The sequence below is a fragment of the Ambystoma mexicanum genome, chromosome 12 (assembly GCF_040938575.1).
Source record: "Ambystoma mexicanum isolate Mex_15411 chromosome 12, UKY_AmexF1_1, whole genome shotgun sequence".
Taxonomy (NCBI): domain Eukaryota; kingdom Metazoa; phylum Chordata; class Amphibia; order Caudata; family Ambystomatidae; genus Ambystoma; species Ambystoma mexicanum.
This window is the reverse complement of record NC_090936.1, coordinates 161,724,187-161,742,302: the sequence shown is the minus strand read 5'-3', so window position 1 is coordinate 161,742,302 and position 18,116 is coordinate 161,724,187. Positions and strand designations below refer to the sequence as shown.

The 18,116-nt window shown below is 45.3% G+C and overlaps 1 protein-coding gene across 1 annotated transcript in view; it reads right to left on the bottom strand.

The window, feature by feature from the left end:
- MYRFL (myelin regulatory factor like) overlaps positions 1-18,116 on the bottom strand; it is a 942,772-nt gene that overhangs the window by 18,338 nt on the left and 906,318 nt on the right. The window contains exon 27 of the mRNA XM_069629965.1: positions 11,472-11,580. Coding sequence (XP_069486066.1) covers positions 11,472-11,580 — 109 coding nt within the window. The remainder of the gene's footprint in view (positions 1-11,471; positions 11,581-18,116) is intronic.

Genomic DNA, 18,116 nt, shown 5'->3' with positions numbered 1-18,116 from the left:
TGAGGCCTGAAAGGAACTACTTTACCTGTGGGACTAATTTACCATCCGGGCGTGGTCGGGGAAGGATACATACCTGATTGGAGGAAGGAGGAAGGATACATACCTGGAACTTCTTCCAAGGCTATTTAAACCCCACCCGAACAGCCACACGTGCTTCGCGTTGTTCTGCATCTAGCAGCTGGACGCTCACCGTGTCTGCTCCTGCATCCTGACTTCTGCCACGTCTGCCAGCATCCTGGATCACCTGCAAAGGAAGAGAAGAAGAGAACAGAAGAAGGAAAAGTCCTTACCTGCTAAATCTGCATCCCTGAGACATCTCGCCGACAATCCTGAAAAGGAAGACTTTAATTTAAAAGCTCATCGCGTCGATCGCTGCAGCGCCGCATTCCACTCACCTTTACAGGGCGCCTCCATGTTCAGCAGCGATCATCCGGATTCGCAGTCACGCCCCAGCGCCTAGGGAGAAAAACACCAGAACAAAAGGTGAGAGAGAGAAGGGAATAAGGAAAGCTAAATCTCCATGTTAAGACTTACCTGTTGATTCATTCCCTCTTCATTTCGGGTCCGCGCCGCATCCTGGCATTTCTTGATCCCGGCCCCTAAGGGGAAACAGAGACATCAGCGTTAATGAGCGAATGAAAAGACATTACCAAAAAACGCTCATTAAAGACTTACCTGATTTCTACAAGGATTTCACCTCTCATCTCGGGTCGGTGCCTGTTCCCCGGCATTCCGTACCCCGGCCCCTATGGGGAAAAAAACACTAGCATTAGTACATTAATGCATGGACACAAGGGGAACCTCTTATCAAAAAAAACTTGCCTGGAAGCCAAGCAAGTTTGGTTCTCACCAATCCGAAAATCCAGTGAAGTAACTGGATACCAATGCGCCCCTGCATCAGAAGCAGGATGGAGAGCTCGTCCTTCCAGACCCTAAGGTGAGACGCTACGAGAAATCACAGAAGGGTTTCAAGGAGGGTGAGAGGGGAAAGTGGGAGGCCGATTGCATTACCCCGCAGACAGTTAATCCCCTATTTTCGCCTACAGAAGGATACTTCTGCGAGCCAGACAAGCCAGATTTGGGGGCCCGGTCCAGTCCGTCTTCCGAACCCTGCTCATCACCTTAGAAGAGGTCACAGCAGCGCGAACCAGGCCAGCGCCTCCGTGGGAGTCAGGTGAGCGTAACAGAACGCGAAGACTTCCTACAAATTCCCACCCAGGCGCTATGGAAAGTTCTGAGACTGATCAGTTGGCCCAATTACTGGGGGAATTACGAGCCGAAGTACATGCCGCTCGTCAAGAGACTAATGCCCTCAGGAGGGAATTAATAATATCAAAGGAAAGAACTGATGACCTGGCCAGACAGCTTTTGCAAGGTCAAGCTGGGCAAACTCCTCTACCCGGTTCCGGAGGGAACCCCGCGCCTGTGGTTTCCAGTAACCCTGTGCAGATTAATCTACCTGGAAACATGCCGCTGGCCCCACCCGAACGCTTTGCTGGGGACCCCAAACGATTTGCCGTATTCATGAATCAGTGTCGTTTGCACTTCCTATGCAGACCTGGGGCCTTCCCTAATGATCAGACCAAGGTAGCCTTTGTATTGTCATATCTCAGCGGCTGCGCTGCCGATTGGTCAGTTCCACTGGTTACTCAAGATGACCCGATTCTCCGTGATTTTCAAAGGTTTCAAGCAAGCATGGAAAGGTTATTTGCTCGACACTCTCAGAGGCAGGCTCTGGATGACGAACTTCTATCCCTGCGACAGGGCAATCAGGACCTCCAATCCTATATTGCAACCTTTAATAGACTAATTGTGGAAACGGGATGGCCAGAGGATAAAAGAGTCACGTTGTTTTATCGAGGCCTTCGCGGAGAACTTAAAGATGTCTTGGCTCAAGTTGTAAATCCGCCCTAAGAATGCACAGAGTATATAGACTTAGTGGTCCAATTGGGTCACAGACTTCAAAACAGAAAAGCAGATCGGTCCAGGTTTGAGACCCAGGTGTTGGTCAAGACCCATGCTAATCCCAAGGGAGCTGTTGTCTCTGAGCCTATGCAAATTGGAGGGGTTAAAGGACCCTTAACTCAAAAGCAACGTGAAAGGAGGCGGCAGTTAAAATTATGTCTTTATTGTGGGAATTCTGGACACTTTCTACGAGATTGCCTGGCAAAACCGCCCCGAAAGGCGGTAATAGCCGCTGATAAAAACCATGAACACTCTGTTTCGGGAAACGACTCCGCCCGACAAGTGTAGGGGTCCGCTTGCCGAGCTTGCAAACTAACTCTCAGACCTCGCATTTCATTGTGCCAATGGTTCTCGTAGATCCAGAACAGCCTAAGCGGTTGCATGCAATAAAGGCATACATCGATAGTGGGGCTATTGCAAACTATCTGGATCGTGAATTGGTCTCTAGGATTAACCTCCCTCTCCGTCCTAAAACCAGCAAAGATGTCATCACCACAGTCGATGGAACTGAAATTGCCTCTGGACCGGTAACACATTCCACTACTGAGGTGACTCTTATTGGTCCCGACGGCCATCGGGAGGGTGTTGTGTTTGATGTAATCAAGGCTCCACAGTTTCAGGTTATTCTTGGAATCCCTTGGTTAGAGACACATAATCCTCGAATTGATTGGCGAGCTAAGAGAATAACCTTCCCGGATTGTACACAAACCTGTTACCCAGAAAACCTGAAGATTAATCTAGCATCTGTAACCTCTGCCTCCATGCAACTACCTCCGGAATACCAAGACTTTCAGGACGTCTTCCAAAAGGAACAGGCCAACACGTTACCTCCTCACAGATCGTACGATTGCCAAATCGATCTGGTGCCCGGTGCACAACCCCCTTGTAGCAGGATTTATGCCCTTACCGAACCTGAGAATCTGCATTTGAGACAATATTTGGATCAATACCTAGCTAATGGTTTTATTCGCCCGTCAAAGTCCCCGGCATCCTTGGCTTTGTACTTCGTGCCCAAAAAAGAAGGCGACCTTAGAACTTGTATCGATTACCGCGCATTGAACCAGATAACGGTTAAAAACCGTTATCCTCTGCCTCTGATCCCTGAACTCCTTAACCAGGTGAAGGACGCTTGCATATACACCAAGTTAGATCTCCGGGGGGCTTATCATCTGGTACGAGTTAAAGCATGGAAAACTGCCTTCCATACTAAATACGGATAATTCGAGTACCAGGTGATGCCTTTCGGATTGTGTAAAGCGCCAGCTGCCTTCCAATACTTCATGAATGATGTCCTTCGGGAACTCATTGATGTTTGTGTTGTCGTATATATCGATGACATTCTGGTGTACTCCTCTTCGGAATCTGATCACAGAAAACACGTCAGGGCAGTACTTGAAAAACTGCGCCAACACAAACTATTTGCCAAATTGGAGAAATGTGTTTTCCATACCACAGAAGTCGAGTTTCTAGGTTTCATCCTGACACCCAAAGGAGTCCGAATGGACTCAAGAAACGTGGATGCCATCCTCAAATGGCCATCGCCTAGCTCTGTAAAAGGGGTTCAAAGCATGCTCGGCTTTGCCAATTTCTATCGCAGGTTTATCCCGGAATTTTCACGCGTGGTACAACCCATTACTGCACTCTTGAGGAAAAATAAACGTTTTGAATGGTCTGAAGAAGCCGAGCAGGCCTTTCAGGATTTAAAAGCTAAGTTTACCTCTGAACCTATATTGAAACACCCGCGTCCAGATCTCCCTTATGTCGTCGAGACTGACGCATCCAGCCTAGCCATGGGAGCTGTCCTGTCCCAAAGAGATCCCGAAACCAACCAATTGCATCCCGTAGCATTTTGGTCCAGAAAATTCTCGGCACCCGATATTAATTATGTAATCATGGACAAAGAACTGTTAGCCATTAAGTCCGCTTTTAAAGCCTGGCGGCATTATCTGCTTGGCGCTCGACATACCATCACAGTGATCACTGATCACCGGAATTTACAGTATTTGAAAACCGCCAAGGCTCAGTCATCACGGCAGCTCCGATGGGCTTTGTTTTTCGCTGAATTTGATTTCGTGATTACCTATCGACCTGGCTGCAAGAATGGCAAAGCAGACGCCTTATCCTGAATTGGAATGGGAGAATCTGATACAAACTCAGAACCAGTACCAATAATTCCCGAACAGAGGATTCTAGGCATGACTTTGTTACAGACGCTTGAAGACATTCAAGCCAGAGTGAAACAACTCCTGGACCCTACAACCTTACAGGAATGGATACAAAAGGGATCAGACTTTACCATAGATAATGGTTTACCTTATTTCCAAGAACGCTTATTCCTGCCACATAAGGAATTACACAAACTAGTTATTTCCGGTTATCATGATACATTAATAGAGGGACACCCCGGTATTGCCAAGACAGAGGAAAAGGTGAAACGACAATTTTGGTGGCCCTCTTGGCGAAAAGATGTTAAATCTTTTGTGATGTCCTGTGGTGTTTGCGCCCAAAATAAAAGTCAAAAGAAAAGACCAGCCGGTCCCCTTCAACCTCTAGACATACCACCAGCACCCTGGCACACCCTATCAATGGATTTTATTACAGACCTGCCTCCTTGTTCGGGGTACAATACTATTCTGGTAATTGTGGATTTGTTTTCCAAAATGGCCCACTTTATTCCTTTGAAAGGTTTACCTTCAGCTTCTGTCCTAGCCAAAGAATTCCTCGAAAATATTGTTCGGCTACATGGATTCCCATCTATACTAATCTCTGACCGGGGAAGCCAATTCATTTCCCACTTCTGGCGCAAATGTTGTCAAATAGCGCAAATCGACGTAAGATTATCGACCAGTCACCACCCTCAGACCGATGGTCAGACCGAGAGGACAAATCAGACCCTTGAACAGTACTTACGGTGTATGTTACAGCAATCTGAAAGCAACTGGAAAGACATTCTTTGGATAGCCGAATACGCATATAATAATTCGGTACACTCTGGAACTGGCCACAGTCCTTTTTATACTTTGTTTGGGCATCACCCTCGAACCTCAAACCTTGACTCACCTCAGAACCTCGGAATGCCTGCAGTAGAACATCTGCATTCTACAATTACCCAAGCCTTCAAAGAGGCAACTACGCATTTACAACAAGCCAAGAGAAAATACAAGGAGAATGCTGATCTACATCGGAGTGAAGCACCTCCGTATCAGATTGGGGATCAAGTGTGGTTAGCTACCAGACATTTACCACACAAAGGGCCTCGAACTTTCAACCCAAAATATCTGGGACCTTATTCTATTACGGCAATAATTAACCCAGTGGCTGTTAAACTTGATTTACCAGCTAGTATGCGAATTCACCCTGTTTTTCATGTGTCACTTCTGAAACCAGTGGTACCCGGAACCCGACTACTCAAACCTCCAGAACCTATTCTAATAGATGGGGAGCCCGAATTCAAAATGAAGAACATTTTAGACTCAAAAATGTTTAGGTCAAAACTGTTCTACCTAATTGATTGGAAGGGGTACGGACCTCAGGAGAGGTCGTGGGAACCCAGCAACCATGTGCATGCACCTCGATTAGTCAGGAAATTCCACCGACTCTTCCCAGACAAACCAAAACCCCCGGAGGGAACAACCTTGGGAGGGGCCTTGGGGGGGAGTGCTGTCCTGATGCCCGCTCCCGGGGACATCCAGTCCCCAAGGAAGGACCCAGCAACCCCATATAGGGGCCCTTTGGACAGTGTCCTGGCGCCTATGGCGCCAGGCTCATAAAAGACATCAGTCCTGGCGCCATAGGCGCCAGGCTCATTATGGGAATGCTTGGGTGCACTTACCTGATGCAGACCATGCTGCAGGATCCCGGCCTCCTTGAGGCCTGAAAGGAACTACTTTACCTGTGGGACTAATTTACCATCCGGGCGTGGTCGGTGAAGGATACATACCTGATTGGAGGAAGGATACATACCTGGAAATTCTTCCAAGGCTATTTAAACCCCACCCGAACAGCCACACGTGCTTCGCGTTGTTCTGCATCTAGCAGCTGGACGCTCACCGTGTCTGCTCCTGCATCCTGACTTCTGCCACGTCTGCCAGCATCCTGGATCACCTGCAAAGGAAGAGAAGAAGTGTCCTCATCTTACTTGATCTCTCTTCGGCCTTTAACACGGTCAACCATGCCATCCTGCTTAACCTTCTCCGTGATAACCTGGGTATCACCGATCAGGCCCTGGCTTGGCTGACTTCTTTCCTCTCCGATCAACCCTCCGAGGTCTAACTTGGGTCCTTCCTCTCCTCTATCTCTATCTCTACCTGTGGTGTTCCCCAGGGGTCTAACCTTTCTCCCCGGCTGTTCAACCAATACCTGGCACTTCTTGCCCACTGCATTGCCGCTCTCTACCCCAACTTTCAGAGCTATGCAGATGAAACACAACTCATTTTCAGGCTGCCTTCTGCCACCTCTCATCCTTCTCTCATCTTTGACTGTCTGTCTGCTATCCAGGAGTGGTGTGCTGCCAATAATCTCTGCCTTAATGCCAGAAAGACCGAGATTCTCCTCATCGGCATATCTGCTCCCTCCTTTCCTGTCACTCTATGGCCGGCCTCTCTTGGCCCTCTTCCTGCTCCCACCTGTGAGGCTAAAAACCTCGGGGTCATCTTCGACTCCACACTCTCCTTCTCTCCGCACATCTGTGATGTCTCTAAGAAGTCACACTACCAGCTGCACCTCCTCAGAGGTATTCTTCCTTTCCTCTCTTTCCCCCTGAAGCTAACTGTCTCCAGAGCTCAGGACTGCGAGACTTGTCCTTGGCCTCAAGCCTAAGGATCGTATCTCTCCAGGACTGAAATCTTTGCACTGGCTCCCAGTGGCTGTGAGGATTCAGTTCAAAACCCTCTGCATTGTCCACAAGGCCTCCTCAATACCTTCAACTCTCTCTTCCTAAATATCTTACTCCTCGAGCTCTTCGCTCATCCACCTCCAACTCCCTCAGGGTCAGTCACTACTCCAAGCAGCAAGTTGGGGTTAGATCGCTTTCTTCTGCTGAGGCCTCCCTTTGGAACAGCCTCCCTGCCTCTCTGAAACATGAAGAGAGCCATCACCGATTCCGGAAGCACCTCAAGACCTTCTGCTTTGCTTCTGCTTTCTCTCCTCCTCTCCCCTGCTGATCTCCTGGCTGAAACTGAAACTGCACTGGTTACCTGGCTACCCTCTGCTCTCGGGCCAAGGTCCCTCCCTGCCAGTTGCACACCTCCACTCCCCCCCCCCCCCCCCGGCAACCTTTGCACTCGGGGACTCTTTATGTATCCCTACAGCCCTCTACCTGCACTTGACACCTGATGTCTCCACTAACCCTTGTTCTTGCCACCAGCTGCCCGCACTTTTTAGTTATTGTATTTATTTTACTGATTATCCACTGCACTGCCCCCTCCCCCTGCATTTCCCCCCTTCCCCCTCCCCTGCAATTGCACGATCTCAATGTCACCTGGCTTAGTAAGATTGTTGACTCTGTCTTCCCCTGGTTCCCCCTCCCTTGCCTCATCGCGCCTTGAAACACTTGTGTAGAGGTGCGTTATAAATGCCATATCATATCATACATATATTTCCAACACTTTGTATCAACTTTGCTGTTGCCTGTGAGTTCACGGCAAAACAACACAAGTTAGTCCTAAATATGAAGAGCACTCAGTCCGGTGTCTCGTGCTAAAGCATTTACTTTATTGTGAGATTTGAACAATACATACAAATATCACCATTTAAAAGCCAGCATGGACTTACAAACTTAAAGAGTTGTTCAATGGACCCTCCAACAAATGCCACGCATTCATACCTTGGCTCAGGGACTTCCTCAGGTGAAATTTGCAAACATTAAACATGGGCGTTAGTTATCTCTACACTATTGCAAGAGTTCGCATGTGACCAGTCATGTGATTGTTGTTTCAATCTTACTGCACACAGCCTGCTCAATGCAGGCTGCCATTTTAGAATGGCAATTCATGTACAGTTGCAAATGTATTTGTTATTTCTACACAGACATACTGAACAAAATAGATCTATTGAGTTTCCTCATGTTATAGTTTAGTGATCAAAAGCGCCAGCACTTTTTATGCAAAGGGCTACGCTAATAGTGTTGCAGCTCCGGGTTGCGAGTGTTTGACGTGACGTCACACGCCCTGTGCTTCTACAACTCCTGCTTACGGGAATTGTAGTTTTCCTGGCTGCCCGTTGCCCAAGAAAAATGTCAAGCACCTGAATCAAAACTGAAGTGAGGGACGACCAGGAGCCAGGTAAGTTATCTAAAAAACAGTATTTATTTTCATAAAATTATGAAGTCCTCCTGTTGCAGATGAGTCTGAACACCTGGAGAGTTAGATTCTTGTATATACAGCATATTGGAACCGGGCAAAGATTCCATATCTCCTGGAAGACTACATTTTTTTTTACATACATGGCAACAATAGCAAGATGCACTTTTGAATCTGGCCTGGCAGCACAACATGTTTATACATACAGTTGATGTCAGAACCAAAACATGTTTATTTACTAGAATCTTTATGCCCATTTATGGAAAAGGCATCATAACATGTGTACTATGTCAGTTACAAGTCCTAGAATACATTTTATTAAACAGTCCTTAATTACAATATAATGTAAAGATATTTTGGCTTAATATAATGTGAGCCACTAACACAATAATATCAAGAGTATATATGCAGCCAGGCACGCTGGAGAGGAGAAAGCTGACCAGGTGAGATCCTGACAATAAGCTAATACTGGCATGAATTGGCGCAGCCTGCATGGACATATATGGGCACAGCCAGCATGAACATGTTTTTAAACTGGCATATATTGTGGGTAAAGTCATCATGAAAATTAGTTGGAAAAAGCTCCTGTGCACTGTTGGCGATTTGGATATACTGGATTTCTTTCAAGTTTAAGCCTACAAAACCAATGTAAACTGTTTGGCTTTTGACCCTTTGTTAGGCATAGTATGCCCTTTAAATGCACCATTTAAATCCAATATTTCTAAAACTTTTATGGTGGGAGAACACTGGAAGAACTTTTTTGCAAGCTTAATTGCTCCATAGCCAAGGTCTGTAGGAAAGGCCTCGGCCCAAAACATTTGTATGCTTTCCAACAGCTCTTCCTTGTACTTGGGTAGGTAGATTCACATCAAATAAACCTTGAACTGCACCCAGACTGAGCCAATCAAATTTCAGTCAGGGTACTATGACAGAGTTTGCACCCAAGTGAGTCTCTGGCTCTCCGTAAAGGTGGCAGCTGAGGAATAGCTTGGATCATTGCCAATCACTTTTTTCAGGTTTCAAGACGTCCAGCTGGATGCTGTTGTGGCTCCTGAGATAAGAATATGGTACAATGAAGGGCCTTGTCCCCGTCCAATTTGTGGGACCACAGTGACTTTACAGTCCCCTTTTCCACTTTGTTCTTTAAGACGCATGCTTTCTGCCGGTCAGATAGCACAACGAGCAGAGTGCCCGTTTCTGGCATCTGTGTGCAGCCTGCTGATGCAGGTTCGAATCCTGGCATACCCAACTCCACCTTTCATCCTTCCGAGGTGGGATGATAATATCAACTGTTCACTCAGTGCTCAGATGCCTATGGGCTTGCAGCGCTATATAAAACTAGATATTATTATTATGATTATGAAGAGTGACATTGTTTCAATGTCTTGCCTGAACACCCCTGCTCATTTACCCAGAGTGCCGTCCGTCTGCAATTTCTTTGCCTCTTTATAGGGGTGGGGTTTTGCTAGTGTTTTTAGTTACTTGATTGCATTTTTATTGTTTAATTCAGGTATACATTTTTACAGAATGTGATTGAGCATTCTTTTATTTGAGAGCCTTTGTATTAATGCTGTTTGGGTTGCTACGCTTACCACCTTACACCCTTACTGAGAGCATAACCTGTCCTCGGCCCACTTTACCACAAAAGGCAAATGAGGTGTACCCGTCAAGCTGTGTCCTTTTTACCTTTTAGTAGCGTGAGGCTAAATTGGCTGTTTAGCCGCGACTCATCCTTGCACTCCTCCAAAGCAGTAGTTATTTCCTCACAGTCTGGCCTCCCGCTCAAGAGTCAGGAAGGCAACCAGCACAGACACGGTGCAGTAGGTTCACCAACCACTCGATTAGTGTTGAGTGCGTACTACTCTGTGCAGTTGCTCAGTGTCCAAATAGGACAGCACTGGCGAACAGTCATTTGTTTTCTGGGGGGGGTGTAAGACTCGGTATGCACCTGACGCTAGCAGTGCTGTTGTGCTTGTGGCACATACGCGATGAGGCTATGCAACCTGTATGTTATGCTGCTTCTTAGTATTATACCTTAAACTACTCCTTGTGTGGCGGCCATTTTCCTATGCAGGGCACATTGAAAATACGCGTTTTCACTTCAATTCTGCGGTCTGTGTTTTTAACCTTAAGCAACACTGCCCGGGATATCAACAACCTTATAGCTCACATTCATTTGTTTGTGCCATAATGTAGATGTCCCATTTTAAATTAGAAATTAAATGGTTCGATTTGAATTTGCACTGACTATTTACATCCAACTCAAAACAGTTATTTTTTTGCTGAAGGTGCACTTTTTCATTAAAAGACGTTCACATTTTGGCAGCTCTGCCAACGCTCATCCATGTCCTCGTTTTACAGTATGCGAGGGAATTAAGAATGCAATGATGTCGGTTTAAGCTGCTTCCTTGGATTCTGCATAGTATAGTACAGGCTCTGATTAGCCCCATCTTGGCACATTGCTGTCGCTCTGAGAAATATGGGCACTGTGCTTCTTTCACCAACCTTGTAAATGGCAATTCTTTTATGGGCATTCCACTGTAAGTCCCTTTTCTATGACTTTTTTAGGAACTCAATTTCCTCGTTATCCTACTAGTTTAACAACATTATAATAGAAGGTACATAAACACCCCATAGGCCAGATTTTTAATGAGCGGAAGGGTTGGGCCATTTCTCACCAGAATTTTGCACTGGAGCTTTGAAAGACCAATGACATGTAAACTGATTGACCAGTGCAAAAGGGAGATTTGCACTGGCAGATCAGTGAACATTTAAAATCTATTTTTGACCAGGCGATTAGTGCAGATGTAAGTGACAAACTGCACGGCACTGTGCCAAATCACCCAACACGGGTACAATGTATGCAACCTGACTCCATGTGTATATTGTGAGAGTACACCAAGCGATAAATAGCTGTAACCTCAGTTTATGTAGCTAGAAGAATAAACATTGCATCACAGCGCCTCACTCTTAAAGAGACACCGCAGAGAAGAAGGTTATGGATGTTGGTGAGACATTTATGTGATGATTCATGGATTATTTGCGCCGAAAAAAACGAGATTTGTGCGCCATTCTGCCCGCAAATCCCTGTTTAACAAATGGCCGTTTGCCAATATCTGCCCCCCCCCCCTTGCACCAGAGCTGTGCCTATTGTCAAGCAAACGAACAGGAACAATCCTAGCGTAGCCACACATTAGCAAACTTTACCTGTGTTGTTTCCTGGGTGGCCTCCCGCTTCCGCCGGCTGTGTGTGCTGTGGTTGCAGACGTTTCCAAAGGTGATTTCACATTGGTAAATAATTAATGGCTCGATTGTGCTTCATAGAATTAAAAAGAAGAGAGGCAGGTGTTAGCAGGGGCAGGAAGATTCTATTGCAGCAGATTTGGTCGAATGCAAAACCATTGCATTTTTTGGACCGAATTTGGCCGAAAATATATGTGGGGGCTGGTAACAATGAAGGTAGAACGGTGAAATGGCGTCTCTCCCTGCATTTATTGAAGGCCAAATGGATTAAAAGAAACAATTCAAATCCGATGGTTTTACATTCGACAAAATCTCCATGATTAAATCAGATATAACCGTTAACAGATGTGTTCATTACAGAGGGTGGCACGACAGAGAAGAGACAAACACTATCAACAGTGAAGAAAATACACAGGAAGACAGCATGGCTGGAAGCTCCGTTTTTACACCAGAGGATAAGCAACAGTGGAGCTGGCCAGGTGCAGTTGGACAACAATACCTAAAAAGCACAGTGGGAGGTGCAGTCTCATTTGGCAATTTCTGCACCATTAATTCCAATAATGTTAATAAATAGAATTGAAATGTTTAATGTATAACGAGGAGTATTTTTAATGATTTGTTTGTATGAATAACTTGCTGAAATCTGACAGCCAATTTAGTTCATTTATTTATTTATTTGTTTTGGTTTCTTTTCTTAAAAGAGCGCTCTTAGTCCCATAGTGAACTAGTCCTTTTTTGGGAGAGCTCGTTGACCCAAAGTCAGTGTAGCATTTAGAATCGCCATTAAATATGAAAATAAATCTTCACTAAAATTCACTGATTTCAAATGTTTGCATGAATGTTAATTGTGGGCACCTTCAAAACCAACATCGATTTTAATAATGGTGAGTTCACAGGTTTAGCTCCAGCTCTCGAAGCTGTGGATTTTAAACTTGCCATCAACAGTAGCTTCCCGCTAGTAGATCCTTACGCATTCTACAACCAAATTACACTGGCAGCCTTATTTAGGCCCCAAGGAGAACATACTACATCATACAGGCCATGAAAAGACACCAACCGTTGACTACAAAATCCTATGTATGGTACACAAAACTCTACATAGCCAGGTAGTCCTAAACCCGTCAAAAGTATTCATGCTCTAACTAGGGCTCAAGTCGCGGGACCACGCGTGTTGATGGCGTCGCTCCACCGTATTGAGCGGGTGGACACCAGCCCCCCTTTTTGTTTAAGACATTTTAAAAGAAAGAATAACACGTTCCAGTGCTGGGATTCGAACCCTAGATGGGAATCGAACGCTGGCCTCACGCCTCTGAAACAAGATACTTAACCACAGCAAAAAGTTGGAAATAAAGCTGCAAAATGGCTCATTTGACACCTTTCTATACAGACATGTTTTGCTACAGGTTCTCAGATTTAAAAGGTGGGTACTGTGAAAAACCAGAGGGTGTTTCACTGCCTTAACCACAGGGATCCCTTGCTCAGGAAGCCCAGGCATGGCCATCACCTTTGGATCAAGACCCTGGTGGTGCACAAGTGCAGGAGGATCACCTGGGTGAGAGTTCCTCAGGGAGTGGGGGAGGAACACTCTATGACGAGACATGGTATCCCCCCCTTTTCAAATACCCCTGCCCCATCGTATTTTATAGGCTATTCCAACTTCCCAGATCCCCCCTTTCCTATGCAAACACTGAGCGGAGGAAGAGGAGGTCTGAGACTGAAAGGATTACCACCCATGCAATACAGGGTCAGGCTCTTGATCTTAATTACATACACCTGGTACCTGTTATCTCTCCCCACATGGTTAAAAGGTGGAACACTGAGACACACTCAGAGCAAGGAGCAAGAGGCAAAGCGAGCAGGAAGGAGCAGTTCTTCCAGGGCAATGCCGAAGCAGGCGAAGCAGGCGGAGCAGAGAGACAGGCCGAGGGACGGAGCCGAGGTGCAGAGAAACCTTGGACATCCCAGTGAGAGATTGTTGCCTCCGAAGGGTCTTGAAGGTTGCGCAAGGAAGCCCCGCCAGAGAGAAGAGACAAACCCCTTTTGTGTTTCAAGGATACCAGCCACCCTCATGGGTGAACGGCAGAGTTGGGGAGGTGTAGCAGCAGTTGTGGTATCAGCCTTGACTTCAGCATCAAAGCCGCGAAAGACAAAAATTAATGAACACAGCCGGTGAGTTGATGAAAGCAATGGAAGTCCGGTCTGCGTTAAATAAAACTTGACGGCAACAGTATCTGACGAATGAAGGTTGCGCGCGTGCCAATAAGACGTGAGAGAAAGCAAAGCATTGTAAAGAACTGTAAATTAAAGATACAAAGTAACAGAGTGGTCAGGTGAAAGAAGATTGCCCAATTGAAAGTCTCTGTGAAATGTCTGATGCTGTAGAAGTGGCGGGATGAAAAAGAAAACTGAGATGCAAGATTTGAATTGTTAGGTTTGATCCCGGCAGAGGGAAACCTGGATGTGAGAGAGGTCTTTTAGCTATTAGCTTTGATCCCGGCAGAGGGAAAGCTGGATGGGAGAGATATCTTTGAAATAAGTTCTGTTCTCGAAACTACATTTACCAAGAGGCATTGGTGTAGGAGAGAAAAAGTGACATTTGAGGTTGAAGTGGTCATGCCGAGGCAAAAGTAAAAGCCTTGCAGTTTCAGAAGTCTTCGACAGTAGAAGGAAAGTGAAAGGAGCCTGGAGCCGAACAGAGGGAAGCCTATGAAGGTGTGATTGAAGCTTGGGCGAAGGGAACTCCACACATTGTGATTGAAAGGTTTGAGCTTGGCAGAGAGAAACCTATACTGAATTGTGGTAACCAGAAGGAAACAAACTTATGTTGAACCGTTTTACATGTCAAAAGGTGATCTAGGCTAGAGTGAAAGAAAGACAAGAGGTCCAGCGGATAAACTATTGACTCCCTGTGGAAGGCCAAGTAGGCCCTGGTCCACAAAACAAACTGCATCCTTGTGTCCGAAGCCAGAGTGTGTAGCAAGGTCTAAGTGTGCCACCTTATCCCGTGCTACAAAACATGGGGAAGGGAGTTTACTCAGCCATACTGACATTTCTTTTGAACACTGATTTTCCTTTTTGCATTACACATTCCCTTTACAAATGTATTCTATTAGAGAGAGGGCAGGCTTTAGGTTTATTAGTATAGGCCATTGTATTTTGACTAAAGGCTGACTAGGACTGTATTTACTTTTTGTTTTATGGTCAAGAATACTCCCATCTTATTTATAGAGCAAAATAGGAGGTTTGAATCCTCTTTTAAACCATCAATAAAGGTTTTGAAACTTGCAGCTCTTGTGTCAGTGTCTACCTATGATACCATACCTCCCTCACAGTACACTTCATTCTTACAAAGCAAGGTAATATGAACATATGTTCTCTTGGCAAATGCTTTTTGTCATGTGTGTTTTTTTTCAATAGTGAAAGACAAGCCTGGATGAAATGTATGTATTTCATATTGACGACCCGTGACATCACTTCCCTATGCTCGGCATGCTTTTTCTTTCTTAAGGACTTGAGCCCTGTTTCTTACCGAAAAGCAAAACCCTGTTCAGCCTCCAAAAAAACTTGTTGCCACAAGGCAAACAGACTCCTTTTTGAGGATTGATCGGTTCAATATCATGTCGCCTCTTCTTAGGAACTGCTAACCGCTGCATATTCACATAGACCGTGATTGTGTGAATGATACTCAATTTTCAATCTAAGTAGGATAAAGGGCTGAGTCAGTACTGCCATTTTCTTACTGTGGCATTGGCATGGCATTTTTTACTGGGCATCAGGATTAAAGCATATATGATAAGTGTTGTTCTGTGGCTAGACTAACCTTCATTTCTGCAGCCAGTCTGGTTATGTTTTCTTCCAGCAATATAGCATTTTTTACTCTGCATCAAGGTAAACTAAACATGACGAGTGTTATTACGTTGCTAGACTGGCCTACATTGGTGCAGCTAATCTGTCTATATTTTCTAACTGTGGCATGACATTTTTTACTTGCAAAGTCAACATGAGCATGTTCGAATGTGGTAATACTGGCATGTATTGGTGCAGCCTGCATGGACATGTTTTTCATACTGGCCTATATTGTGGGCAAAGCCATCATAAAATGAGTTGTACAATGCTCCTGTGCACTGTGGGTGAATTGGAGCCATTGAATATTTTTTAAGTTTTTACCCAACAAACCCAATGTAAACTGTGTGGCTTAAGACCACATTTTAATAAAGTATGCTGTAAAATGCAGCATTTTAACCCATTATTTTTAGAATTTTACCCGGGAGTTCTCTGAATAAACACTGGTGAGTCTACAGGTTTAGGCCCAGCTCTCGATGCTGTGGATGTTAAACTTGCCATCAACCGTAGCTTCCCACTAGAAACTACACTGCTGGCCTTCTCTAGGTCCTGAAGAGAACAGACCACATCATGCAGGCTATGAAAAGACAGCAACTGTTGAATTTAAAATCTGAAACGAATCGCAGGATTTTGTCGCTTATCCCCAGAAAGCGAGCCCTTCCTTGTGAGGCTGGAGAGGTGAGCTCACAATGCAACATTCCCCCAATGGGTGGCGGTAAATGGGACCTCAAAGGGAGAGACTTCCCTCTTGGGGATAAGGATTCCCGTTCCATTAAGGAACTCCAAAAGAGCGACTCTTGTACACCACCAATACCACCCACACTTCAGAGCAACACGTTGAATCAAGCTAATGTTTGTTATTTTAATGTTAGCCCGAACATCCAGTTTGAAGAGAAGAGTATCACACATACTGGGACAAAGAAGAGAGGTGAGTGAGAAATATTGATGAATGGGTGAGAAGGAGAGATTGCCCATACAACAGAGAGAACAGACTTTAAGGTTCTGCTGGGGAGGGCCCATGGCTTCAATATAAAAATGGAAGAAGGACTGAGCTAAATGTGTGTTCAAACCTGGGGAAGGCTTGAAGCTGCAGAGGAGCTCATGAGTAGCTATGAACCAGAGGCATGAAAGAAACCTACGACCATTCCATGCAGGGCACTGAAAGCCAAAGGAAACGAGGAGCGAAGTGATGGTGGGGTAACCTCGAAAAGGTGGATTGATCAGTCCAAATCCAATATTGATACCGTTACCGCAATGGCCCTGCAGGTCAATGCAGAAGAAGCCAGAAGAATCAGTAAGAACGGTGAAGCCATTCCGACTCAGGAGATTTGACACAACCCTGGAGGAGCACCGAGTGATGCTAACTCATGGATACAGAGTTAACAGGAGAGGCAGGAGACCCGGGAAGAGAGATTTACTAATCATACTCGTCCCAGTGAAGCTAAAAATACTTACAAGTCTGATAATAACTATGGGACTCGGTCTACTTATCCCAGTGGAAAGAGCAGGATTCACAAGAGTGACAAGAAACAAGGCATGCATCCTGCTTGTCCCAGTGAATGTACAAGAGACATTAATGTAGAGGATATCCGTGGGGGAAAGGGTGGCCCTGAAGCCTAACAAAGGTTGTATATTGCAAGCCAGAACCAGCAGGTAAAAATAGTTGCGAATATCACACCAATGTAACAGAGGAAGTACAAACCAAGACAAAGCTGAGAAAAACTATTTTGCTTATAACGGAATAAGTAATCAAAGGAACATACAGAAGCAAAGACAAGAAGAGGAACCACTGAGTCCCAACAAACCTTAAAAAGACAGTGGAAGGAACTATAGCCCAATGGGGCAACAACCCAAATATTTGGATGAGATGAAGTTCACTGTTAAAAAATAAGTGACGCCGAAAGACTGAAGAAGTCCATGTGAAGGACTAAGGGAACTGGTTGTAGAAATAGCCAGGAACTATTTGAAAATCGTTAATTACGGCTGAATAGCCTATCCAGGAGATAGGAGTCATTCTCCTGGATTTTCATTTGTTGTTTTCTCATAGTTGTAGGGCCAAAACAGTTTAGCTTTCAGATGGAGGACAGACAACATTCGTTTTGGACTTCACTGCCGATGATGAGCAGACTAGTTACTTTATTAGGTAGGAAAACCCATAGTGTAGGAATGGGTAGGCCCTTATTGTTTAATACGTCATCTGTTGAAAATGACCAATACTAGTCTGCATCCTTCTTCTGGCCTACTGCAAATCCTATGACTGAAACACAAACCTCTACAGGCCCAAGCACGCCAATACCTTTCTGAAGTATTCACGCTCTAACCAAAAACGAAAACCCTAGTCAGCCTCCATAAAACTGGTAGCGACCAGGCAGACTAAGTACATCAGTCCTGAGGACTGAGCGCTTCAATATCACGTTGCCTCTTCTTAGGAACTGCTTACCACTGCAGAATCACCTACACCTGAGTGTGTGAATGAGATACTCAAGTTTCACCTTAAGTTTGATAAAGGGTTGAGTCAGTCCTGGCAGGATCGGAACCTGCAAACTGCAGGCAGATACAATGTCTGAGGCGAGCATTTAACTCATTGATCTATCATCCCGGCAAGTATGGTGATTGATTGTTCTGAAAAGCCAACTGAATTGTACATTTCTGTGGATCAATAACCATAGCCTTTCTTCAACTGAGCATGTGAATTGCTCTTATTTGGATTTAAATCTGCCAAAATCAGAAATAAAAGATCATGTAAATGACTGCCCCAAAGGGAGC